This window comes from Pseudopodoces humilis, chromosome 8, assembly GCF_049639895.1.
Source record: "Pseudopodoces humilis isolate 2021_Gansu_Grassland_sample_001 chromosome 8, ASM4963989v1, whole genome shotgun sequence".
NCBI lineage: Eukaryota > Metazoa > Chordata > Aves > Passeriformes > Paridae > Pseudopodoces > Pseudopodoces humilis.
The window spans coordinates 25,376,759-25,402,070 of NC_142207.1; the positions used below are offsets into that span (position 1 = coordinate 25,376,759).

Below are 25,312 nucleotides of genomic sequence, written 5' to 3' on the forward strand. Positions count from 1 at the left end.
GGCCGCTGTGGCTGCAGGTAGCAGCAGTGTCATGAGTGCTGTGGATGGCAGCTCCCTGCATGCTGGCCGGCCTCTCTGCAGGCTCCAGAGCAGCACACAGGTCTGCCAGGTCAGTGTTTGGGGGACGGCTTAGAGTGGAAAGGGCCAGCTGGGGAAGACAGGCCAGCTTGGTGTGGCCTCCCTGTCCACCACCACCGGTGTGAGGGATGTGGCAGGGTGCTGGCCGGCCAAATCACAGCAATGGCTTTGGATAGGATCGCTCTTCTATCCCTGGTTTTGAGGTAATTGTCAGCAGTGATGTACAGATTATGTCTGCAAAGCTGTCTAAGGAATTTCAAACCATGTTGTTCACTACAGTGACCTCATGGACCTTGTCTCTCCACCTGTGGAAAGCTTTGAAAATCACCTTCTCACTTCTTGCAGTAATTCCCACAGCTCTTGAGCTGCAGGACATTTCCAGAAGTGAATACACAGCCTTACTAAACTCAAAATGGGGCTTCCACAGTGTCAAGTCGTTGGTGTTAAGCTTTGTCGTTGCTAAGGCTCTGGGGTTTTCCTGCTGCTACAGGCTCCGAGGACTGCTCCAGAAACTTCACTGCCTCCAATGGCACTATTGAGTCTCCGGGTTTCCCTGACAAGTATCCACACAACCTGGACTGCGTCTTCACCATCATAGCCAAGCCAAAGACAGAAATCCTCCTCCACTTTCTGCTTTTTGACCTCGAGCATGATCCACTGCAGTCGGGGGAAGGAGACTGCAAGTATGACTGGCTAGACATCTGGGATGGCATCCCTCAGGGTAAGCCATGGGGTGCTGCACTGCCTTCCTTGGCCCTTCCTGGTGTCTCACAAAGCCCCAAAACTGTGGAGTCTATGTCTGAGCACCAAGGGTGCCTAACCCCAAGGGTGGCTGCAGCCTGCAACCTGCTATCAGGGCACTTTGTGCCCAGCTTGGGGACAGTGTGCCTGCAGGAGGCTGCATTCATTAAACCACAAACTACCGCTCTGTTGTAACCACTGGTCTGAAAAGCCCCATGGGACACTCCAAACACCAGCAGTTCTCTCTCAGGGTAGGGCAGTGCACTCATGCAATGATGGGAGGACCTCCCTACCTTATAGCAAAGCTGAGAAACGGGGCATTCTAGAGCACTTCCCAGCAATTGCAGAGCAATGCCTGCTGCAGTGGATATTTCTGCACTGCATGGCACCAGGCCAATGGATATAAAAAATAGCCCATCCCCAAAGCCTATCTTTTTTATTCTGATCAGCAATGTGCTGGTGACCCAGGAGGCTGGTGGAAAAGCAGGCATTACCTTCGCTGCTCTTTCTTTTGCAGTTGGGCCCTTGATAGGCAGGTATTGTGGGACTAAGATGCCATCGGACATCCGCTCAACCACCGGCGTCCTCTCTCTCACCTTCCACACGGACCTGGCAGTGGCTAAGGACGGTTTCTCTGCTCAGTACTACTTGATCCACCAGGAAGTCCCAGAAAGTAAGTTGGAAATGTGTGTGTACAACTTCGTTGTGTCCCCTGTGTTTCCTGTCTGTCATTTGGCATATGCAAGAGTGAAGCAGGCAGAAGTGTGTCCAGGGGCTGGTTCTCCACCAGCAGTGCAGACAGCAGTTTCACTTAGATCTGTTCTCTGTTTCTGATAGAAGTAAGATTTCAGTAAGAATTTCACTTTCTGACCTTTTGTTGACTTTTCACTTGCCTGTGAAGTCTTCTCAATACCTTCTGGGTTAGAATTTTTCATGTATGTGCTCAGCCCAAAGGATTTAGGGGAAGACTTCAGCCCAGCATGTGCAGCAGATTTTTTAAAGCATGGGGGAAAATATGCGCTTTCTCTCTCTCTCTCTAGTTTTCCAGAAATTCACAGTCCCAAACCACAAATTGGAATTTCTTGGCTGACTAATTAAAGATTGCTTAAAGCTCTAAGAATTTCAAGCCAAATTTTGTTTTATTACCCTTAATAAGGGAGGTAAATTGATGTGGAGTGAGTAAGTAAGCTATGTATCTTGAGAATGAAGAGCGTTTTGATTCTTTGTGATAACACTTGCAGGCAAGGAAAGGTTCCATTTGTTTTCCCATGGTATTTTTGCCTCAGAGCTACTGTTCTTGACCTCTGCTTACAGTGAACTTCTGATACAACAGAAGAAGCCTTCAGGACACCCCTCAGTCCCAGAGAAGAGAGGGAGTCCCTGACCTGCCGCTGAAAGCCTGTGACAGAGAGCAGAGTAGAGTAGGGGTTGTGCAGCACCAGGGCAGCAGGGTTACAACCTCTTACTCTGTGATTGAGTAAGGGATGTTCTGCTGAGGCTGTGAGAGTTACAGACAAGCATGAGCTCTTCACCATTACCTATTGCCACACTCAGTTGATCTGTTCTTTAATCCCTTTTCTGTTCTGGATTTGAAAATAAGATGTTGAACACAAAGCTTGAGAAATCAAGCACAAAAGCCCTCATTAAAGTGCCAGGCCTGTTTTCATTTATGGTGATGTGAATTGAAACTTTAATAATAGCACTGGCAGCCTAACTTGGCCCATTATTTCCACCCAAGGTTGACTTGGCCACATTAAAAACACAAGCATTTTGGTGGTTTTACAGAGCAGCACACTTGGACCCATGCAGTATTTCTATCACTGTTTTCTTTACTATTGCTTTTACAGGACAGCTGCCATAAAATAGATGAAATGTGCCATAAAACTGAGCTAATTGTGACTTTAAAGCCTTAGAAGTGAGGACATCCAAAGAAAAACATAGCAGTGTCTTTCATAATCTTGTCTGGTTAATCCCAGTGGGCCTGATACACCATAGAGTGCATGCAGATATACACAGACACATACACATGTGCATCCCTGCTCTCACATGCACACAAAACCTTTAGAGCTGCCCATTCCAATCCTTGACGTTCCTGCTGGCAACAGTAAGCACACTCCTAATGTGTCTGTCTGTATTCTTTGCCTTGTCAGTGCTTAGATTTCACCTACAGCCTTCAAGAAGATGGGAACTTTGTGGCAAGACTACTTGGAACATCTTGGTGGAGGTGGAGGGAGGGAAGGGACAGAATTGTGTCAAAACTGAGCAAAGGTGAAGGAGATAGAGAAAGGGAGAAAGATCTCCCTGACTTAAAGACTGTATTAGTGTTCAGAGGGCCATGCAAACACAAAGCTGCCCTATCTATAATTTTTCAGTGCCATCTGTGAACACACACAACCTGCGAGATGGTGCAGATCTGTTCATGTTTCCAGACAGGCAGCTTTGCTCGGGGTTAGCTGGACAAATTGGTTCAGGGCTGCCTTTCACCCGGGTGTGAAGTACTGAGACTGTAAACCAATCTCTGTATGTGTGTGTCTGCTCTAGACTTTCAGTGCAATGTGCCTCTGGGGATGGAGTCTGGCAGGATCTCCAACATGCAGATCAGTGCCTCCTCCACCTACTCAGATGGGCGATGGACCCCTCAGCAGAGCCGGCTCAACAGTGATGACAACGGCTGGACCCCCAATGTAGACAGCAACAAAGAGTACCTCCAGGTACCTTTCCAGACCCCTCTCCTCTTCCCCCACCAAATGGAGTGTCACGCTGTTAAACTGACCCTTGACCATAAGGCTTGTTGAATTTTTTATTGCCTCTGTGGCTCATGGGGAGCAAGCAGCAGGGGAGCTGCAGTGCCTCGGTGAAATGCGGCAGGCTGGCTCTGCCATTAGCCTGCCCGCACAAGGACTGGCTCCATCCGCTGTCTCTCTCCCGCCCCCTCCTTTCTGCCCAAACCTTGATGGACTTTCCATCAGACTGACAGAGACTGAGAGACCTCTGCCACTTACAAGGGCCACTGACTCCGCCACTGGCCTGAGGACCAAGGTCTCCAGAGGGTGCATAGAAAAACAACTAGAATAATATTTATCTCATCAGTGATGCAGGGAGCGTGAGCGGGCTGATGTCAGGCGGGGGGCTGACAGAGCAAAGGCTTTCCCTGGGAGCTGCTTAGAGCCACAGTGTGTCCGCACACAGCTTCTGGCTGTGTCACATCGCCGGGAGACGCTGCTTGCTAAAGGGCACTTCGAGCAGGAGGTGGTGAATGTCATTGCCTCTAGCAGACGTCTCATTCTTCATTCATGGCAGGGCTACTAAGCCAGCTCTGCTGACCTTTCTCAACCCATGTTGTAAAACAAAAAAAAAAAAAAAAACAAAAACAAAAAAAAATCCACCCAAAAAAAACCAGCAAGGGAAAACCAAGAGCTGCAGCACTTGCTAATTGGATATCATGCTTTTATTTTACATGGAAAAAGTCAGTCTCTGTCCTGCTTTAATGGACATGTGCTTCTGTGCAGATCCTATTGCTTGGTCTGAGGCAGGAAGAAGGTTTTGTGATGGTCCCATATAAACAGACACCAAGGCCCTTAGCTACTCTTGGCCTGGGGTCCTATCCTCCTGAAGTCAGCCCTGGGAAGGGTCATGGCTGTTCAACTGTGCACCCACAGATAGAGTGAGACATGCTGAATTTGCACCTTTTTATTTTTCAAAGACACAGAGAGGAACTAATTAGCCACTCTGGACTCTCAGGTGGTCACCACTCTCTTTCTTGTCCCTTTTTCCCCCTGAAAGGTGGACCTCCACTTCCTGACTGTGCTCACAGCCATTGCTACACAGGGTGCCATCTCGAGAGAAACCCAGAAGGGCTACTATGTCCGTACCTACAAGCTGGAGGTCAGCACCAATGGGGAGGACTGGATGATGTACCGACATGGGAAAAACCACAAGGTAATGTCCTTTTTGTCTCTTCTGCCTGCACCTTGGTGAGTCTTGCAGCCAACAAGTGGGAAGAGAACTGAGAGATTTTGCAGGCCCGGAGGGTTTAATCCATGAGGGACCCTTTTTCTGATGACAGCTAAGAGACTGATGATGCTCTGAGCAGAAATAGTCCTTTCTCCTCTGCACAGCAGAGGTTTTCCTTGGAAAACCTGGCTGCTGCTGCATCTTTCGTGGTGGCGGGAGTATGTTCTTTGACTGTAAATGAAGGAGAAAATGTTTTCCCAGCCTGTGTTTTGCCATGTAAGATTCATTGAGCTTTTATGGCCGTAGACCCATCTGCATGCTGGGTTAACAATCACAAAACCACATGAAACTGTAGTTCAGGAGTTACTGAGGCCTGGAAATGAAAGGGCACAAATCCTAAGAGGCAATTGCACCATCCCAGAGAACAAAATGAGCAATAAATAATGAGAAACAATTCAGGCTGCCAGAGCTGTGGGATCTGCGCGCTAAGCAGGCATGGTCAGCAAGGGTGCATTGAGCCCTGGGAGCTGTGCGTGCTCTGGAAGTGTTTCTAGGACACCCACAGAGGTGGGAGCAAGGAGGAAGGAGGGTAAATATGGGTGTTCATCCATTTCACACCAAATGGGTGCTGGTGTGTGGCCAGGAGAGATAAACTTGGAATGGTCTGCATGGGAGCTTTGGTGTATGGGCAGGAGGGTTAAGGTAGCCATGGTTCTGGGCTGGTTTTTCTCTGTCAATTCCTTTGTTTGTGTGGTTGTTCCCTGGGTAAGGGTGCCTCAAGAAAGTGTTTCCCTGCTCTTCTGTGGCACCCACCAGCACTGCTGCTGTGTTCAGGTCCTCCTTGCTGATGTGCCAAAGTGTGTCTGTGTGAACTCTGTGGCTGGGGTCCCACACCTCCTCCCCCCCCACATCCCAGTAATTTTTGATTGCTCAGCACTTCTATTAAATTAACTGTCCCTTCCCTTTGCTGGCACGGGTGCTGCTGGCATGAAATGCAGTAGCCTGCCTTGTCCAGGATTCATCCAGACATTTCCTTCCCTTCCGGGCTGTGTGATTTCCCCTTCCCCACAAGTGTGTCTTCGGCTCAAATTCCCTCTGCTTCCCAGAATGAGTCCTCTCTGTGCAGAGGTCCCTATCAGGGTCTCATACCTGCAATATTTGGAGTATTTAAGCTCCTCGTGCCAGTGAGGAGTGTTAGTCCTATTTTAGAAGGAAATGGAGGCACAGGGCAGCCCAGCATGACACAGGGGAGTTCTCAGCTGGGCTCCCTCAGATCTCGGCTGGGCTGGCTCCAGGACAGTAGCTGAGGGCAGAGCTCATGTACAGTCCTAACACAGTGCCCGTGCAGTGGTGTGGAGCCTCTGTGCTCTCCCAGGACTCGCTGGTTGCAGCAGAGCTTTCAGTGAACTGGAGCCATCTCTCCTCACCCCAGGTGGGTTTGGGGTGTCATGGGGACCTTTTCTGAAAGCTGAGTCAGGCAGGAGATACTCATCATGCTGGGCACAGAGATGAGCTACATACACAGCTCAGTGTTCAAATAACCACTGGCAATAAATTTACCTTTTCAAGTCTTAACTGGAGCAGGAATTTGGCCTGGAGGGTGGTTTTAGTTGCAGAGGAGAATAAATATCCCTGCCTTGCAGTCCTGGGCATGGGAGACTGTATCCTCAGCCAGGGTGGAGCAGGACAGCATGACTGATTTCAGTGCTGCTGAGCCAATTTACATTGCTCCAGCGAGACCCTAAAGCCTGGTTGGTGCCAATCCAAAACAATCCTACAACCACCTGAATTGCCACCATTTTGGGACTTGGCCTTTGATTTCTGTCAGCTGTTTTCTACTCTGTTTTCTCTTTTCATTAAAAAAGCGCAAAAATCAAACCTCTTCTTTTGTACTCCTCTATTCCAGTCTCTGTTTGTCCCCACATTCTGGTCTTAATTTAGCAGACGCCTCCCAAGGCTGGAGGATAAGTAATTTCTTTTTGGTGGCTCGCCTACCCCTGGCATCTGGGTGACTGCTTTCCTGCCCTGCCAAACAACTGGCTGCCAGCTGCTGAGCTACACTGGGGCCAGGGCAAGGCCACTTGCTCACAGATCTGGTGCCGGGGGCCCGGTCCCCCATTCCGTGCCCGCATTAATCCCACAGTTCCTGTGTGAAGCAAGCTCCCTGATGTCTGAGCTCAAGGTGCAGCTCCCTCCCTGCACCAGCGCGGAGCTCCGCCAGCCCGGGCTGCAGCGCTGGAGCAAACCATGCCAAAGGGATTCGTCAAGTCTGCCGCAGCTTGATTTGGTGCCATGAGGAGCAGGGAGGGAGGGGAAGGTGTGGACAGACAGGGGCTCTCTGTAAACATGCAGATAGGTACATATATATAAAGACACATACTTATATGCACATATGTATATCTGCACATACACACAGATATATATGCATGTGCACACGTAGGCATATGGGGCATACCAAACACTGCTCTGAATTTCTGCCAGTTCTGTGGGCCAAAAGCAATGCTCTGCCATGTATAGGTGGGTCAGCTAACATTCACATACATATTTATTGGGGAGCTAATGCAAGAGAAAACCAGCGAGTGCAGGAGGGGTGGGGAGGGGATGATGCTCCCTGCAGAGGATGAGAAGCTCTCATAGCCTCTCTTTTGCCCCCTGCTTCCCCTCACTCTGGTGTTTCAGATGACAGTGGGGCCAGGGTGTTTCCCTGCCAAATGTGATGGCTCACCTTTGAGTCCCCAGCTGCTGGCACTCAGCAGCAAGGGAAGCGGGAAAGGCAGGATGGAGCAGCGGAAAATGTGATTAATATGTGCTTGCAGCAGACAGGGCTGGCTGGGCTGTTTCCGTGCCGAGCACTGCTACGTTTCTGGGATGGGGAGGCAGTGGGAAGGCAGCCGGCAGGAGTGGAGCTCCACACTCGCTCCCTCCCCTTCCCACCCCATCCCTGCCAGGCTTTTCCCCTTCCTGGCAGCCCACTCCCCACAAAGCCTGGCCCAGATATCCCCCTGTCCAGGGGATGGTGCTCTATCTTTCCCTCAGGCACAGGACCAGGGGGGAAGGCTAACCCAGCAACCTGGCCAGAGGCGCTGCGCTGTCTTCCTGTGCGTCCCCGAGAGGGGAGACAGGGAGGAGAGGGGCCATCACCATGTGCCATCACCATGTGCCATCACCATGTGCCATCCATCCCATACTTGCCCCTTACAACTCACCAGCATGCCCCCAGCAGGAGACAGGGCCAAACCAACCCTGCTGTGGAAAAGCTGGTCTGGCTCTTGCCCTCTCTGTTGAGTCCACCTCCTGTGACCTTGGGACCAGGCCCGTGGCCTCTGAGGTTATCTTCCAGGCAGCTGCCCCAGTGTGCCGTGCAGAGATCTTATCTAATAGTTTGCAAATGTCTTTAGAAAACAACAACTCTTCTTGAACCCAAGGAAGGAAAAGAGCACCTGGCAGGATTTGACCTTTTGTTTTTGTCCATTTTCTTTGGACAGACTCAGTTATGAGAGCTATCAGAAAACCAAGTTCTTATCCATTCTGATCCGCTTCCTTCTTTGTAGCATCTCAGGTTCCAGCTCCCGTGTGGTCTGAGCCGCTCCATCTTAGTAACTGCAGAGATGAGCTCATGGGAATCATCTAGTGTGGCAAGGGACTGGGGATGGGATGGATTTCAGGATTTGGAGTGGATTGGGACCATGATGAGTGCTGCTCTCACTGCCTCCATTGCTCTGTGTGTAAAATGCAACTGAAACATTTGTTTTCAGAATCTGTAGAAATCAATGGATGAGAAATGGCAGCAAGATCCAGCTGATGTGCATTTTTCATTTCTTACTCATTTTTATCATTTTGTGTTTGTTGTTAGTTAGCTTTCCTGGGTGGCATTTCAGGTAGCTGCACAGAAATTGAATTGCTGCAAAGAGCAGTATCTCAGGTGTACATTGGAGCTGGGGACATCAGAGGTTTTTGGTGCTGGCAGTGAATATTGAGGATGACTCTATGGAGACCCTTGTGCCTTCCCTTAGGAGTGTTCCTCTGTCTTTCTGGTTCTTAATCAGGTCTCCTGTATTTATTCACCTGAGGAAGGAGAGAAAAGCTTTCAGTCCTGTGGCTTTTTAATCTGGAAAACAGGAAAAGCTGGTGCAATGAGCCAGAGGGCCACGAGAGTTTCTGCACAGAGACATCATGCTGCAGAGGATTTGCCCAGAAACATCCAGGTCCCAGCCTGCTTCTGCTGCTTTTTCAGGCAGGACAAAGACATCAGGCTTTGCCAAAGGCAGCCTTGCGCATTCACCCTTGGTGCAGTACCTGGGGAGAATTACAGCCCTGGCTTTCCTAGCAAGGCTGCAGCTTTGTATTTCTGGGCCTGATATCTCCTTTGCAGGCTAACATAGTACCGCTTCTCATGTCCCTGATGACTCCCAAATCTGAGTGGAGCCTCTCAAAGACACGAAGCTGGCAAGCCCAGCCCAGCACACTGTGCCTTGCCCAGACACTGTGCTTTGTTGAGTGTTGCCAAGTATAATTTTTCTTTTAACTCCTTGTTCCTGGATTTAATAAATCCAGAACTATCCACCCACCACTTGAGCCAGAATCCTCCCACCATCAAACATGCCCCATTTTATGCCTTCCCTATCTGACAAGGAAAATAATCTCCCCTACTTTTCTCCTTCATGCTTCTCTGTCTAAATCCTGAAGCCCTAATCCTGTTAGCATGCTCTGTTCCAGGGCTCTGTCTCCACAGGAGTAACATAATCCTGCAGTAAATCTCGTGGGTCCAAAGAGACATACACATGAATGAAGGCAGGGCTGCTGCCATCCTTGGCCTTCTCCTCTTCTTCCCTCAGCCACATTCTGCAGCACCCCAAGAAATTGCATAGTGGCCAAGCAGCATAATAAATAGAGCAGGAGAGAGGTTACCTCCTACCCCCTCCCTGACTCACCGCCTTTTCAACTTCTTGGCACTTTTTGTCTCTGTCCTTTATCTCCTTCACTCCAAGCTGCCAATGGCACAATTCCCATATCCACTGGAACTAATGTCCCTTCAGCAATCCCCCCCAATCACCCTGTGATGGTTCCAACATGTCAAAAATGCAACTTGTAAATGCTGGTGTGGAGCTTGCATGTGTATGCAGGTGGAAAACTTTCACAGTCCTCCTCTAGCCTAGACATCATGTCCCCTACTTTTACAGCCTCTGCCTTACCACTTGCTTTCTGCAGCAAATTAATTAAGCAGGTCAGCTCTCATTGATTATCAATTTAATTTCACATGCAGACCTGCTGTCTGGACTAAAACGGAAGTAAACATTCAGTGTATGGGGAGAAGATAGGCAGCTTTTTGATGCAGCAGTGAAAGCAAATTCCCTTGACTGTTTCTTAGAAGATGCTTTTAATCTGTTAATGGTTTTCCCATTCGTCTTCTGGCTCCACCACCCTTCAGTGTGTGTTCATGTGCGTACGCATGTGTGCTCTCCGCTGAGTGTATATCTATTTATCTATCTATCTCCCTAGATCACAGCCAGGTATTTTTTTTTCTGCTGGTGTAAATTACTGTGACTTCTTATACTTCAATGGTGATATGTTGATTTACACCATTCGAAGACTTGGCTCAAAATATGTGCTGAGTGGGATGGGAAGCAGATAGGACGGGAGGAATAGCAATGTTCTATTTTGGTAGAGAGGGAAGAAATCTTTGCTTTCTTGGCACTCCCAATTTCACACATTTTCTTGCTAGTTCTTCCTATGCTGTGAGAGCTAATTTGAGGCAGGATGTAGAGCCTGTTGAAGTCAACGGGCCTCTCTCCACAGTGTACTGGGGCTCTGGGGTCAGCATTTTCAGTACAGGGAAACCAGACCCTGGTCAGGGTCAGACCCTGGTCAGCAGCATCGGGACCTGCGGGCTCACAACACGTTTCCACTTGGGAAGGAGGCTGAAAGAGCAGGCATGTGGGAATACCTCAGGTCTCTAGCAGCACCAAGCACATGCCCTCTGAAAGTGGCCCTTTTCTGTTATGCTGAACAGGGTGTGAAGCGATGACTTGCCTGATCAGTTGGGGCTGTTCAGAAGTGAGGTTCAATGGAACAGATCCTACAGCTGGTAGCAGAGCTGGAAGTCGAGTGCTGATTCTGCCCTTGCAAGCTGGTAGTCTGGGGTGTCATGGCCCAGATTCAGAGTTCATAGCTTGTTGAATGTGATCTAGCCTGAGTAAGTTGCTGATTTCTTAATCTAAAGCAGAATTGCAATTGCTCTTCTTGGAAGCAGGTAGTTGGGACCAAGGTTGTCTAAGAGATGTTTTCAGCGATGCCTATGGTAGTGATAAAGTTTTTGGGCTCAGTCCTGCTTCTGCTTTCTGTCAAGCTTGACTGTGCAGAAGTCAGCAACAAATTATGCTGGTGTAAATTTGGATTCTGGCCCCTGATGCTCGTATGTGCGAAGTGAGCTAAAAAAGAACAAAACTTGAAATATGTTAAATCAAAAAGAGCAGCAAACCTCGTCAGTGACTGTTAAACATGCTGGTCCATATGCAACCTTTGGCTCACGGAGTCTTCACGCTGCTGATGGTGGGAAGCAAATAGAGGTTGCCAGGAGAAGACTCCACTGGACTTGCTGCCCTTGGACATCTGCTGGGGCCACCATTAGGAGCCATCCTCTGTGACAAAGGGACCTTTGGTCTGACCTGACACGCTGCTCCTTGTGCTAAAATAGTTGCGCTGGCTCAGATAAACATTTCCTGTCCTCCGGTGTTAGGTTCAGAGGTAAGGTGTTGTGTGTCAGCTTCTGTGCTGGCATAAAGCTGAAGGCTCTGCTGTGGTGTGGAAATATAACCTTTTAAATTGTTTGTACATGTGTCTGTGTGTCTATGCCCATGGGTTTACAAGACACACACACACACGTGCGCGCACACACACACACACATGCCTGGAGAGTGTTTCAGACTAACCACTCTTCTTATAGCCCTCCTGCTAGAAAAAAAGGGTATTTGGTGTCTGCTGAGCAAGGAAAAGGATGGGAAGTGAGGTCAGACAGGATAAAATAGGATATTAAAAACACATCAACCATGCTGTGTTGCTAAACGGTAGCAGCATGATATATATTCTCTGGATTAGCATTTCTGCTCAAGTTCACATCAACCCCTTATCCCAATTACCAGCCAGATTTGCAACTGATTCCCTCTGTGGGGTGGCTGCTCCCTGCCCTGAAGGAGTGGATGGTGATGTGCAGGGGCAGCCCAGAGCTAGCTGGGGTGCTGTGAACAGCCCTGTAAACACCCTCTGCACTCCCTGCTGTGCTGGATCCTGGGAGAAGAGAAGTAACATGTGCCATCTGCAAGCCTAGAGCCACAGGAGGCTTACAAAATGCTTCCTAGCTGCTATTCAAGGCAAGGGGCCAGGATACTGCCTCACCATTTCTTCTGTCCTCAATTGTTTGACTCTTGCCTCCCACAGGAGATTGGTGCCAGAGATTACACTCTTGTGCTTTCCTGAGATAAACTTACTGGGAACTCTTGTGCTTAGTATACATACACATAGTGAGAGCTTGCAGAAGAGCCCAGCCAGCATCTCAGTGTGGATGTGGTTCCTGACTGAGATGGGAGGATAGTCTAGCCCTGTCCTGAAGTGCTTGGAGTGCAAGCAGGCAATGTCTGCAGCCTTGGTCAGTGAGCTATGGTGCTTTATGCTGGGGCAGAGAAAGGGTTGAAAATTACCCTCCCCTTGGGTATTTCCTCTTTCCCTCCCTTTTTTTCCCCACAGTGGCTTTGCAGCCTAAAATAGAAACACGTATATCCAGTCCTTGTCCGGCCTATTTAAAAAATGGGCAGAAGAGGTGGATCTAACATCCATCTGGTAGTTATTGATTATGGCCATCTGGTAAGGCAGCAGCCTTTTCATACCATGTGGGATCACAAGCTCCCGAAAAGCTGTCTCCATGTGGCAGGTTGCACATGCACGGGGAAGGCAAAGGCAAGGGGCTGGCTGAGGCAGCAGCTTGTCACCCCAGGCAGAGGTGCATCCTTCCTGCTCACACCACTGCTTGCACATGATGTTTCCTGGTGGAGCTCAGTGCAAGGATGCATCAGGATGTCAGCTTGTTTGGGGGCATCTGGTCATTTGTGCTGGAGCAGATCTAGGTCTGGGGGCTGCCTTGAGGCAGCTGAGGCCTGATAGTCTGAGGTGCCTTGAAGTGCTGTGAGAGGCATTCAGGCAGAAAGCTCCTGGCCCTCCTGCCTGCTAGGTGAGTCTGCCCACCATGCTGTCCTGACAGCGGCTCACATCTCCCTGCTGGCCCCTGGTGCTTGCCCTGGTTGAGGCTGGCTCCAACCAGAAAACTTTTCCTTGGTTTTCCCTGCTGAGATTATTTTGACAGCTTATCTGGTGAGGATGTAACAGTGTGTGCAAATGTACATTTGTGCCTCCCTTCCCTTGCAGACATTTCAGGCCAATGAGGATGCCACAGAGGTGGTTCTCAACAAGATCCACAGCCCAGTGCTCACACGCTTCGTGCGCATCCGTCCCCAGACCTGGCACAACGGCATCGCCCTGAGGCTGGAGCTGTATGGCTGCCGCATCACTGGTGAGGGTCCCCTCCTCCCCTTGGCTTCAGTGCTCCTCTCTGTCCTTCCAACAGCCTGTCCCAGGGTGCTGTCCCTTGCCACTGTCGTGGCTGCTTGCGGTGGGAGTGGTGACACTGTGACTAGCATGGACACATCCATCACAAGGGATGAGCTTGGAAGGACAGGACTCCAGGTCCTGGAGGGAGTGGGAAATGCCCAGGGCTGGTATTGGTTTAGTGTCCAGAGCTTAATGCTGTCAGGAGAACCAGCACTTCCCTCCAATTACCCTGACTGTCCATGGCCTTTCCTTCCCTGCAGATTCTCCCTGCTCCAGCTTGCTGGGAATGCTTTCTGGCCTCATTCCTGACTCACAGATCTCTGCCTCCTCCATCAGAGGCTATGACTGGTCCCCCAGCATGGCCCGCCTGGTGAGCAGCCGCTCGGGCTGGTTTCCCCGTGTGCCCCAAGCCCAGCCTGGGGAGGAGTGGCTGCAGGTGGACCTTGGTGTCCCGAAGAACATCAAAGGCGTCATTATTCAGGGGGCCCGTGGAGGGGACAGCGTGACCACCACTGAGTCCCGTTCCTTTGTGAAGAAGTTTAAGGTGGCCTACAGCATGAATGGAAAGGACTGGGACTTCATCCAGGACCCCAAAACAATGCAAGCCAAGGTAGGCACTGCCCGGAGCAGCTGCAAAACTGGACATGTTTCTGACTAGCTTCAGTCTGCCTGATGGGGTCTTGGGAAACTGCCTGTCCACTTCCACAGAGACCTTGGGAGCTTGGGGTTGTCACCATGAAATCCAAGGCTGTGTGTTGCTTGGTGCTGCTCCAAATCTGTACTAGTGGCCATAAGTTCCAGCTTTCCCCTAGGATGGCAATTTCTTTTCATTTTCTATTGTGGACCGGGCATGGAGATGTGGACATCACCTGCTGCTTCTCCCAGCTCCTGCAGGTCAGAGTCCAAAAGATTGTGTATTTTATTATGTTTTGTGTAAAACAATTACGTTTTACACAAATTAATTACGTATTTTAAGGGGAAAGATGTGGCTGTTGTGGTGTGTACCTCTGAAAGAGGAAGTTGAATCACAACTCCTCTTTAGGAAATTTTCTATATCTGAAATTCTAGTCCTGAAATTCCCCAAATTTTTTCCTTATCATTGGAGTTCCCCATAATCTTTCTGCTTAGTGGTATGGAAGTGGCAGGGAGCTTGTGGAATAAATAAGTTCTCCGCTACTGCCTGTTCTGTTTTTATGCATACTCTTCTGCTTAAAATTTGGGTAAGTTTTAATTTTTCCTGATCCTTCAAATGAGGGCTGATGCTATCTATAGCCCTCTGTTTATTCCCCACAGACTTTAGCTTGCACATGTAAGCTGAAAAACAGCAGTTCTTGGACTGTGAGGAAAACCAAGCGTTTACACCATCCTAGAACATGCAGTAGCCTCTCTATTCACCAAAGGACAAATCTGATCTCATTTGTATGTGAAGCTAGTGGATATTCCCCAGGCTTCCCCTGCATGGCTTGGATCAGAATCTAACTCTTGGATTCTGAGCAGAGGCCAGGAAAGATTGTGCAAGTTTCTTAGAAATAGCCTGGCCGGTCCTCTTGAAACTGAGAAGGAGCAGCCCAAATTCTGCTCAGCTGGGCTCAACGGCCTGGAGTCAGGCAGCTAAACTACTTCAAACTGTGACTACGTTCTGCCAGAGCCATAATATCAAATCTGGTTAAGAGAATGTGAAACGCACACATCTCTTACCTTTCCTCTCTCTTTCTTTCTCTCTGTAGCTTTTTGAAGGCAACATCCACTACGACATCCCTGAAGTCCGGAGGTTTGACCCCGTTCCTGCCCAGTACATCCGAGTGCACCCAGAGAGGTGGTCCCCAGCGGGAATAGGAATGCGCCTGGAGGTGCTGGGCTGTGACTGGACAGGTAGGAACCCCTACACCTCTGCCCACTGGCTGCTCTGGGGCCAAGCACTAAACCAGCAAGGTGCAAACTTAAGGTTATTTCCTGCTGTCCTACCTTGGCCATGCTGTGGCAGGGAGACTGCAGCCATGAAGGCAGCACCTGGAGGCTGGCTTGGCCTCACCTTTTCTTATTTTCCACCTTGGAAAGAACTGGCCTTGATGCAGGATGTAGCAGCAATGTTTGGACTCCAAGCTTTCACACAGAATCCCATGCAGAATTTGTCCTCAACTCCCTTCACACTCCTTGCAGATCTGGACGTTGTGCAGTCTTTCACAGTCATGTTAGAGGACATTTGGGCACTCTAGTCCAAATAATAAGACAAAAAGTAGGAGGAGAAGCAGAGGTGCAGCGGCCAATACTTCATATCCTGAGCTGCCACAACAAGGCTTTGCTGTAGAAACAACAGTCCCTCTCTCACTGAACCCAAAGCAGAAGCCTTTTTGCAGACAAGGTTGGGGAGTTAACTCTATGACATCTCTACAAACATCCCTAAGACCCAGGAAATCTGTTCACTCTCGCCCACCTGTTTTTCACACATGGTATGCCTTTCAGCCCCCATTGCTTTTAATACAGAGATGAACACTGACTTCACACACTCGCTGAGATCAGTAGAGGTTGTGCCTCTGACCCTCTGAGGTTCAGTGGTGATTGATTTCTCCATAGTTTCATCCCCAAAAGCAAAAAATGCACCCAAAGGGTCATTTGGTCTGATGCCAACTTTGCAGTGCCAGCAGCTAGTTGTCCTCTTTTTTAATCTTTTATTTTTTAATAATACGCTCATGTATAAATCTGGAGTCCAGATGTCAGTGATAAAGAGGTATGATTTCCATTTTATAAACACATCTGTAGAAGGCATTTTCTTGTAAGGATTCCCATTCTAGGAAGCTTGAAAGATACAGAGATTTTTTTACCCTCTTGTGCAGTCTTTACTAGCATTTCCTCCTGTGACATGCTGCAAGATGCATTGCAAACACTTAACAGCAAATTACACAACACATGTACACACTATTAATAACAATAGTTTTTTACTTTTGAAGTCAACAGTAAATATCCCCCTGGACTGGAAATCCATTGTAAATTATCTAAACTTTAAATCAGATCAGATCTTCATTTAAATCTTACGACATCTTAGGGTGTTGTGGGAGGAGCAGGTGCAAGAAGCAGGAGCTGAGGGTTGTGTGCAGAAGTGGTCAGGCAGTTCCCACACTGCTGCTTCCTACAGCTCCCAGGAGTGTCCAGCTGCCAGGTCTCTGCAGACCACTGCTGGATGGTGCATCACAGACTGCATCACTGCCACAGAGGGAGGCAGTCACACAGGACCTCCAGCCATGTGCATGCCAGCCCTTCCGCTGCACTCCTCTGGCTTAGAGAATAAGAGTGTTTTGTCGTCTCTAACTTCTTGTGCTACTTTTGGCCTAAATTTTCTTTTACATGTGTGTCCACACTCATTTTCATTATCAATAGCAACAGCACATGTTTTTTCCAGGCAAGGTGCTTTATGGTCATTTTCCAGTCTGGGTAATAATTTTGCACATTGTAATGTTTAAAACTCAACTGCCAGGTCATAAATATCCATAGCTTTATTAATCTACAGGCATTCAGCTTTGTAATCAGAGTAGGGCTTGTAATCTTGTGGATTCACCATGTTATAAAAAGCATTTATATCCCTGATGCAACCTGGGGAGCAGAGATAGCCCATGGCATTATCTGCATGCATAATCCAGGCAGGCTACATGCAGCAGGCCCTGACAATCCCCAGACAGGGCCCTCCTTTGCTGGGAGGACCCAGGCATGTTACAAAAGTGGCTGAGAAAACCCGGGCGATTGCACTTGTTAGGGAACAAGATTAAGAAATGAATTAAAACAAGATGATTAAAAATATTTTCAAGTAAGGGTCTAAGCCCATGTGCACCCTGCCCAGGTGTTTCTATTTCTTATCAGCAGCAGGCATCTTAATTACGGAGTTAAACAGGTAACAGCCGCAACTGGGCTCACAAACTAGCTGGCTACAAACTCAAAAACTGGGAAGCAGGCAGTCAGCAATTGGCTTCTTTCAAAGACCTGCCAAAATTTTTCCTCTGAAGAGTGGAGAATGATGAATGTTCACTTGCAGCTGGGTTTCTCTCCTTTGAAGTTCCAAACATCTGGTTTCAATTGCTCAGTGACTTTGCATTTTGATTAGCAGTTACCACCAGTCGAACAGACACTTGCAGGGCCGGGGAGGAGCGAGAAAGCGAGCAAGCAAGACCTCTCTTTTTCACTTTCCATTTCACACATGACGCTGTCCTGCCTGTTATTTTCATTATCTCTTGTAACCATCATGTTGCGGCTCTGCCATGGTAACTGATTTTTCAAGATCTATTTCTGCGGCTTGTCCAGGGTAATGCAACACTGTTGATTTACATCCGCTCAGCATCTGTGTCCCATATGGGACTTGGCTTTCAAGGTCCTTCCACATTGTCACATTTCAGCTATAAATCCTGATACACAGGAACAACAACCTAAAAAAATGTACCAGCTCTAAATAAGTTCCAGCTTTTGATATGTTGCTTTCACCTGCTGCTTTTTCTTTTATTTTCTTTTTTTATGACATTTTTCTGAGCCTGGCTGCTTGCAATTTGCTTCTTGGTTGCATTTGGAGTTTTATGGGGTTGTAACAAATTTGAACTTACAAATTAAAAGACTTTGAGGTTATTTGGTATTTTATCCTGAACAAAAGACAGCAGAAAAAAAAAAAGTACAAAAACCCAGGGAGTTTATGTACAACATGTTTAATAACAGGAAAATAAAAGGGCATAAAGAGGCTTATGGAAAATATTCAATGTATTTAGCCATTTCCTCCTGCTTCTGGCTTTATTAAATGATATCCTGAAGGGTGCCGACAAAGAAACACAATCACACATAACTGAGCAAAGCTGCCTCTTTCTAAGAGTGGAAAGAATCAAGTCTGCTGTACTCCACTTAATGCACCCATAAAAGGAAAGTTTGCTGGAACCTAATGTCATTTACTGTTGATCTTAATATCCTTCCCTTTCTTGCTTAAATTTCCCCTGACACCTGCTTGGAGGTTGCTACACATGGGTCATGTTAGAGAAAGGGAAATTGGACAGAGACCCTTTGAAAGCATAGTCAGGAGCCTGGAGTGTGAAACCAGATGCTTTTTGCAGTGAGCCAGAGCTCACTAGGGGATCCTCTGGGTCCGTTTGCGGTTACATCATTTGCGGGTTTGAGTGACTTGTTTTATAAATTGGCACAATTGATGGGAATGTTGTGTGTGTTTTTTCAACGTGTCATATGCCTTTATGGAAGAAAAAGATGTTCTGCCTGTGATCTCACTTATCCAGTAATGACAGCTAAGTGGATTGCCAACACCCGTGTAGATTGTAGATTAAAAAATTAAGAGAAAAAGTAGTATGTATGTCTAGAGAAGAGGCTTGTTCAGTGGAAACTCCAAATCCATGGAACTCCCATCTGGAAAGACAGTTCACTTGAAGTTCAAGCCATGCTGACATTTGTAGCACGTGGAAATCTCATGGTATACTTGTTCTTTCTCTTCCTGCCATTACAGGAACATGAAAAAAAAGATTTTTTTGCCTTGTTTCTACTACCTGGGCTTCTTGTACTGTCTATTGCAAACAGCTTCTCTACTCCTTTTTTTCAGATGTCAGGCCCACTGCAGAGACGCTGGTGCCCACTTTGAAGAGTGAAGAGACCACCACTCCCTACCCAACTGATGCAGAAGCAACCGACTGTGGTGATAGCTGCGGAGAAGAGGAGGGTATGTATCAGAGCAGCACATCTTTATCTCAATAACTGATGGGTTAAGAGCTAGGAAAATACTCTTATCTTCCCATTAGCTCCAATACATGGGGCTGATTCCTGGAAAGCTTTGAGTAATATTATTAGTGATAGGCCAGGATTAAAAAAAACCAAAACCAACCCATAAACAAATCTGCCAAAATCTGATAAGTTCTATCAAGGAAGGATGGAAGAGAAAGAGATAGCAACTAATTCAGTCCCTAGGGTACAAGACATGAAGATCTGGTCTCCCAGCTTCCTTACATGACCTGAAGAAACTCATTTAGTGCCCTGTTTAGAACCATCTCCATTCCAGATCACCTCTTGGCTGGATGTCATAAACTCAGAAGGTGATTCAGACTGCCTGGTATTTAGGGCTCCTTTCGCAGAAGACACAAAGCAAATCACAACATGTATTGAAAACTGATGTCCTGAACACTTATCTGCTTAAGGATCATTTTCCCTAATATCAGCAGCTTAAAATTTAGGACAGTCTGGGCTCCTTATGTGGGCAGTAGAGAGAGAGGAACACTAACTCCACCCAGGATTTCATCTACCCAGTCTTTGATGGCTGTCAGATGTACAACAAATGGTTTGGTATCTGTAGCACTTGACTACTTCTTCTGACAATGGAAGAAGCTGAATGTTAGTTTAGACTCTATGCTGTGCTCGTTAAGAGCCAGTGCTAGGGGAGGGCTAATCTTGTCTGCCTCAAATCCCTATCTGTAAAAGCAGACATCATATTCTTCTGCTTCTTGCAAGGGGGATGTGAGCATCTGAAGGTTGTGAAATGTCCAGATGAAGAGAAGAGGGCTTGACAGAGTTGTGCAAGGTTAGCTGTACAGTGCAGTGTTCAGGAAATGCATTCCTCTGGGTGTGACAGCTGAGCCTGGGCCTCAGCACTGGAGCATTTACACAAGGACTTCAACAAGAATCTCATAAGGAAAAACTATCCTCTGAGACAGCTCCTAGGACTTCTGTCACTTCAGCTTTCAGTCCCAGATAAAAAAAATAAATAATGAGTTCTAAAATAAATAAATTTATAAAATTAATTGGCCTTTTCACACTTCCCATGGGGATTCTGCTGTACTTTAGTTCTAGAAATGGAAGTTGCAGAAGTAGCTCAAAGGGCCTGATTCTCATTGCTTTGCCTTAGTGATAAGCCTGTACAACCCTGCAACCATTGAGGCACTTGGGAAAGTGCTGAGAGTAAATTTAGGCCAGTAACAGTCTCTGCAAGAACACAATTCCTGGGTGCAATCCAGGGCAAGAGAGCAAGCAGAGTACACTGTGGAGCGTGGAACCAGCCTCCCTGTCAGCTTCCCTCAGCTTTAGCAATAATTTTCATTCTCATACTCCATAAAACAATGAGTGTGTTTCTCTGGACAATCAGATTTATGACAGCCAAACAGAAACAATGCTGCTCTCCAGGGTACAAGATTAGATTGGAATAAAAGGATCCATGATCTGCATTGTTTTATTTTGGAGTGGGAGCATGTAAAAAAAAGCCCTCTGCCCCTTGCAGTGAAGTTCTCCTGATGCCTATCACTTGAGTCACTCAGCTCCTTCTGGCTATCGCTCATTTTGTGGGCACTGTGATTTAAAACTTCCTCTTTGCTGAGGAAAATCCTGGCCTATAATTAGGCTCAGACTTACATGTCCGCTGAGTGCTTGGTATGGATTCAGCCCATTTCTGCAGCCTCCATGACACATGACTGATTCCCTCAGCCGAAGGAGCCAGCAGCTGCCTCACTGCCACATGCAGCCCCTGGCATGTGCCTGCCTGCCCACAGCCCCGTCTCTGCAGGAAAGCTCTCCAGAGCTTTCAAAGCTGTTGTCACAGGGGAATTAACTCTGCTCCTGTTTCAAGATGGAAAGTTAAAGGACTCGCCCAACGACCATGTGGTGAGTCCGTAGCAGAGCTAGAAATAGAGGCTGGCTTCTCTCACTCAGAATCCAAAAGCTTGAGCTCATGGTGGCCCCACATTTTCCCTGGTAACATTTCCACAGGAAGGTAGGAAGCAGTGAATGACAGCTCTCCAGGATGACAGACAGCTCCCGTCTGGTGCAAGTGGCTAGGTCTGTCACTCAGGAGCTGGGTTGCTGGAGCACTTGAGATTCTCCTTTTGGAGCCAGGCAGGAACTGCTGAGCATGGGGCACTCAGAAGGACTCTTCCTTGACATTTAAAAAGGCATTTAATATTGACCACTCCAGGGGAGGAAGAGAAGGTGCTGATTAGAGTCTGGAAGCATTTGGTTCTTGCTTTTATATTTGCTTAGTTTGGTGGATTTAGGCATAGGGCGTGGTGTGAACATTTTGATGATGCAGAACTTAAGGCTGATCCTTGGAGCTGAGGAAATGTGAGATAGGTTAAAAGCAGTGTGAGTGAGATTTCATGCTTTCTTCAGTTTTGATAGCTTGCCAACTATTTTAGTTTTGGGTTGTTTTTTAATAGCAGCCTTTCATTGGGAGGTCATTTTTTTAACCCAACTTTATTTTGCTTCTATTTCTTTTTCTAAGATTTCCAACTCCCTGCGAACTTCAACTGCAACTTTGATCTTCCTGAAGACCTTTGTGGTTGGTCACACGACTTGGCAACCGGTTATACGTGGTCTTTTCAGCCTACAGGCACCTGGATTGGCAACTCTGAACCAAGCCCTGACACTGTGCCTGGTAAGATGATTAATACCACAGCAGGAAAGAGAAAGCTGATGGGGCTTTGTCCATGTGAACAGTGTGAATGACTATTGCACAGCTATCATGAGTTGCAAGGGTTGTGCAGAGCTGTACTTCTTTTATGGAAACTTTCAGATGCTTTACTGTATGGTTCATGACTTATTTATAGGACTGTGACTGCTGGCACTGAATTATACTAACTGTCCTCTTGAGATAGCCTTGAATCAGGGCTTTGAATCCCATGGGACTGTGAAGGTTAGCCCAAGCTTTGTTCCACATCCTGATCCAAATGTCCCCTGTAGGATCCAGTGCTTTTTCTCCAGAATTCATGTCTTCCTCTCGCATATGTTACTCAGATTGCCTACAGTCTTCAGCTACTCTGCACTCTGGGCTTGCAGAGCCTGGATTTCAGTCTCCTCTAAGTGAAAGATGCGCTAAGCCCTAAGAATGCTGGAAATGCCAGCTTCTTGCTGTTTGACTTTTGCTCTTTTTCTCCTCATGCTCTGGAAGCAGAAAATTTGCATGACTGTGACAGAGCCTAATTTATGGAGGACCTCACTGAGATGTGCTGGCATGGGTTGTAAGGGAGCCTGCCTCTGGCAATGCAGTTGATAGATCAAGTTCTTCAGCTTCACATCTTGGAACTCACGCCAGGACTAGCATGCTTTCCTTATCCCTCATTGACTTTGTGGCATGGCTGGCATGAAGAACATTTGCCAATTTCCTTATAACAGTAGGCTGTGTCACCGTAGCACCACTTCACTCTCAATCATTGCTTGGGAAAGTCAAGGCTCCTGCAGGCGAGCTGGCTGATCCTGCCTGTCCTGGGCTCTGCCCTGATGCCCGGTGATTCCAGTGTCTGCGTGTCCTGCACCCAGGGAGCCGTGCACGATGTGGGCCCCTCCTCGCCCTCCCCTGGCTAGGGTTGAGTCTCGGAATGCAAACATTCAGGCGAACCTGTTAGCCACCTGGCAGAGTCGCTGGCCAGATTGGCAGTGCCGCCAGCCAGTTGGGAATCCATGCAGCCAACACCTGGTAGGCAGTGCTAAAGAGGAAAATATGTATTCCAGAAACATATGGGAAGAGGAGAATCTGCTACATCTCCACACACAAATCACCCCCACACAAATGCACACATCATTTCTCTCTTCAGTTCCTGAGGTGCTTAGCTTTTTTTCTAAGAGACACGGTAATTCTGTAAGTGCAACCCATATGGACATCTGAAAAATTCTTTGGCGTGACATAGGGATACAGTGTCTGCTATGGAGAAAAATATTTTCATATTTCAAGTGTTTATCTCTTCAGCATTTGAGTGCTTTAGAAGATTAATATCTGGAGCTCAGTGGAGCCTCAGGCAACAGGAGAGAACACTTACAGCCAGCCCCAGACTTAATAACCCTCCCCATCTCATTCACTGTAATAATGTTTAATTAATATAAGTCTCCTGCAAGTAGGATAAAAATTACTTATTTTTATAACTCAGACTCAATTTTTCATTTCATTTCCTCTCCCCTGAGTCTCCCTACAATTAGTTGGCCATAGTTTCTTAGAAGATCCTGTTGTAGCCCAGGAGAGGCTGGTGCTGCCTCAGACAGCAGCACACAGTCCTGGTTTTTACCCTTTTCCTGCTCTTTCTCCTTTTTCTCAGTTATGAATTGCACAGTTTCACTGTTGGGGCTGGGGAATGTCATCCTTCTGAGTTCAGTGGTCTGTTTTTGTGCCAGTGTGGAGAGCTCTCCCTTAGGGTGCTGTGCAGAGTCAGGCACTGAAGCACTGAGGGGCTGCAGGCAGGAACTCCAGCACTGCCCTGCAGCTCATGGGCTGTGTGGGCAAGGGAGGAGGAGGAGGTGGTGGCTCCAGGGGGCTGGAGTGACTTACCCAGCTGAGAGGAAAGCCAGCAGCAAACACCAGCGCAGGCTGAGGGATCAGCATTGGCACTGCCATGGATCTGCCTCCTGGCTGCCTCAGGCAAGGGTGTGCCATCCTGGCATCCCTGGGCATCCGCTGCCTTGCCCCCACAGCACAGGGCTGCAGAAGATTTGGAATACAAAGGCATCACTGCTATGCCTCACTTTGGTCCTGCTCTTAGAAATTAAGAAGACATGACACAAAAAGAAGCAACTATTTGGTTTTTTCCTCCCCGAAGAGCTTTTAAAGGCTACTGGAGAAACATGAAAAAGAGGCAATGCCAGCTCCTTGGTGGGGACAGAATCAAAGCATTGTTTGGTTCACACTCCCCCATTCTTCCCCTGCCCTTCCCTCGTGCTCCCTCCAGCACTTTGTTTCTAGTTAGAAAATTCACGCTCAGACTCCAGGGAGCAAGGAATGAAAAGCCGTTGTTCGGGGTGGTCTTTGCTGGTGAATTCCCCACCCTGGGGTGAGCAGTTGGGTGAAGGAGAGCAGCTGTGCTTGGTTAAAGGCAGGGCAAAAGTTAAGGGGAACTCAAGGCTGCTGGAGCCAAATTTACTCTGATTTAAAGGTGCTGGCCCAGGCTAGAGGCCATGGCTGCTTCACAGTAGCAAGAAAGTGTGCTGTGCCTTTAAGAGCTGTGTGGAAGATGTTTCTACTTCTTTTGGAAATGGCAAAACAAAAATTAAAATTAAAAAAGAAAAAATAATAATGAAAGGAGGAGCCCTGGCTCAGTCTGCATGAGAGAGGGGGAAGGAAATGACCACGGTGAAGTATCCTCTGTGAAGCACTTGATTAGAAAAGTCTGCTGAGAGACAGGCCTGAATTCCTCAGATATCTCCCAATTTCATTTTATGCGCTGCATGCAATTCCTCCTTGTCTTTTGGCACGGAGAACTTCTCAAGACTGACAAGACACCCACTGCTCTCATTCCACTATTTTTATTTCCAAGATACTCTTTCAGGCAGCTCTGCATTTCTTTTTTTAGTCCTGTGTTCCTTGGGCTCTTCGCACCATGGATTAACTCCACGTCCTCTCCTGCGGGCTCCCATTACGTGTCTGGGGACCTCATTGGTGAAAGTGGACCCAAAGTGCCCAGCTCAGCAGAAGCCCAGCATGGTTCCAACTGCTACCTGCCCTTTCCAAGCCTAGAAAATACCATTGGCTCCTTTTTCCATGCCTCCATAAGAGATTGTCAGGATTTTTCCCTCTATGGACTTTCAGATGCTTCCCATCCATGGAAAGATTCCCCTTAGCTGTACCTAGCAAGCTTCAAGGAGCAACAAGTTCAGGTTTCAATGAGATTTCCTCCCCCCTCCTGCTGCACACAGTGGCAGCATGCCATTGGTGTCAAGATAAAGGTCTTAAGACCTGAAAATAAATCTGGGCTGATAACTTGGGCACCTCAACTTTTCACCATCTTTGAATTTCACTGGCATCTTGATCCTGAAGGGTCTAAAGATCCTGGGTTGTATCCTTAACTGGTCGGTGTGACTGTAATGCTCTCAGTGATGCTACACGAATAAGCCACTACTGGAAGAGCTGGAATCTCCATGTTTTTCCCATTTTTTCCCCCTTCCCATTTCTTGCAGCACTTAAGTAAATACCCTGTGGTTCTAGAAGAGCTCTGTGGGATCTGCAGCATTG

At 47.7% G+C, this 25,312-nt stretch overlaps 1 protein-coding gene across 5 annotated transcripts in view; it reads left to right on the plus strand.

Moving 5' to 3' along the window:
• NRP2 (neuropilin 2) overlaps window positions 1-25,312 on the plus strand; it is an 89,205-nt gene that overhangs the window by 32,432 nt on the left and 31,461 nt on the right. For all 5 annotated transcript variants that reach the window (XM_014249321.2, XM_005519876.3, XM_005519877.3 and 2 more), the window contains 9 exons: window positions 569-799; window positions 1,337-1,492; window positions 3,361-3,530; window positions 4,603-4,758; window positions 13,189-13,333; window positions 13,632-13,981; window positions 15,099-15,243; window positions 18,944-19,060; window positions 21,602-21,754. In XM_014249321.2, coding sequence (XP_014104796.1) covers window positions 569-799; window positions 1,337-1,492; window positions 3,361-3,530; window positions 4,603-4,758; window positions 13,189-13,333; window positions 13,632-13,981; window positions 15,099-15,243; window positions 18,944-19,060; window positions 21,602-21,754 — 1,623 coding nt within the window. The remainder of the gene's footprint in view (window positions 1-568; window positions 800-1,336; window positions 1,493-3,360; window positions 3,531-4,602; window positions 4,759-13,188; window positions 13,334-13,631; window positions 13,982-15,098; window positions 15,244-18,943; window positions 19,061-21,601; window positions 21,755-25,312) is intronic.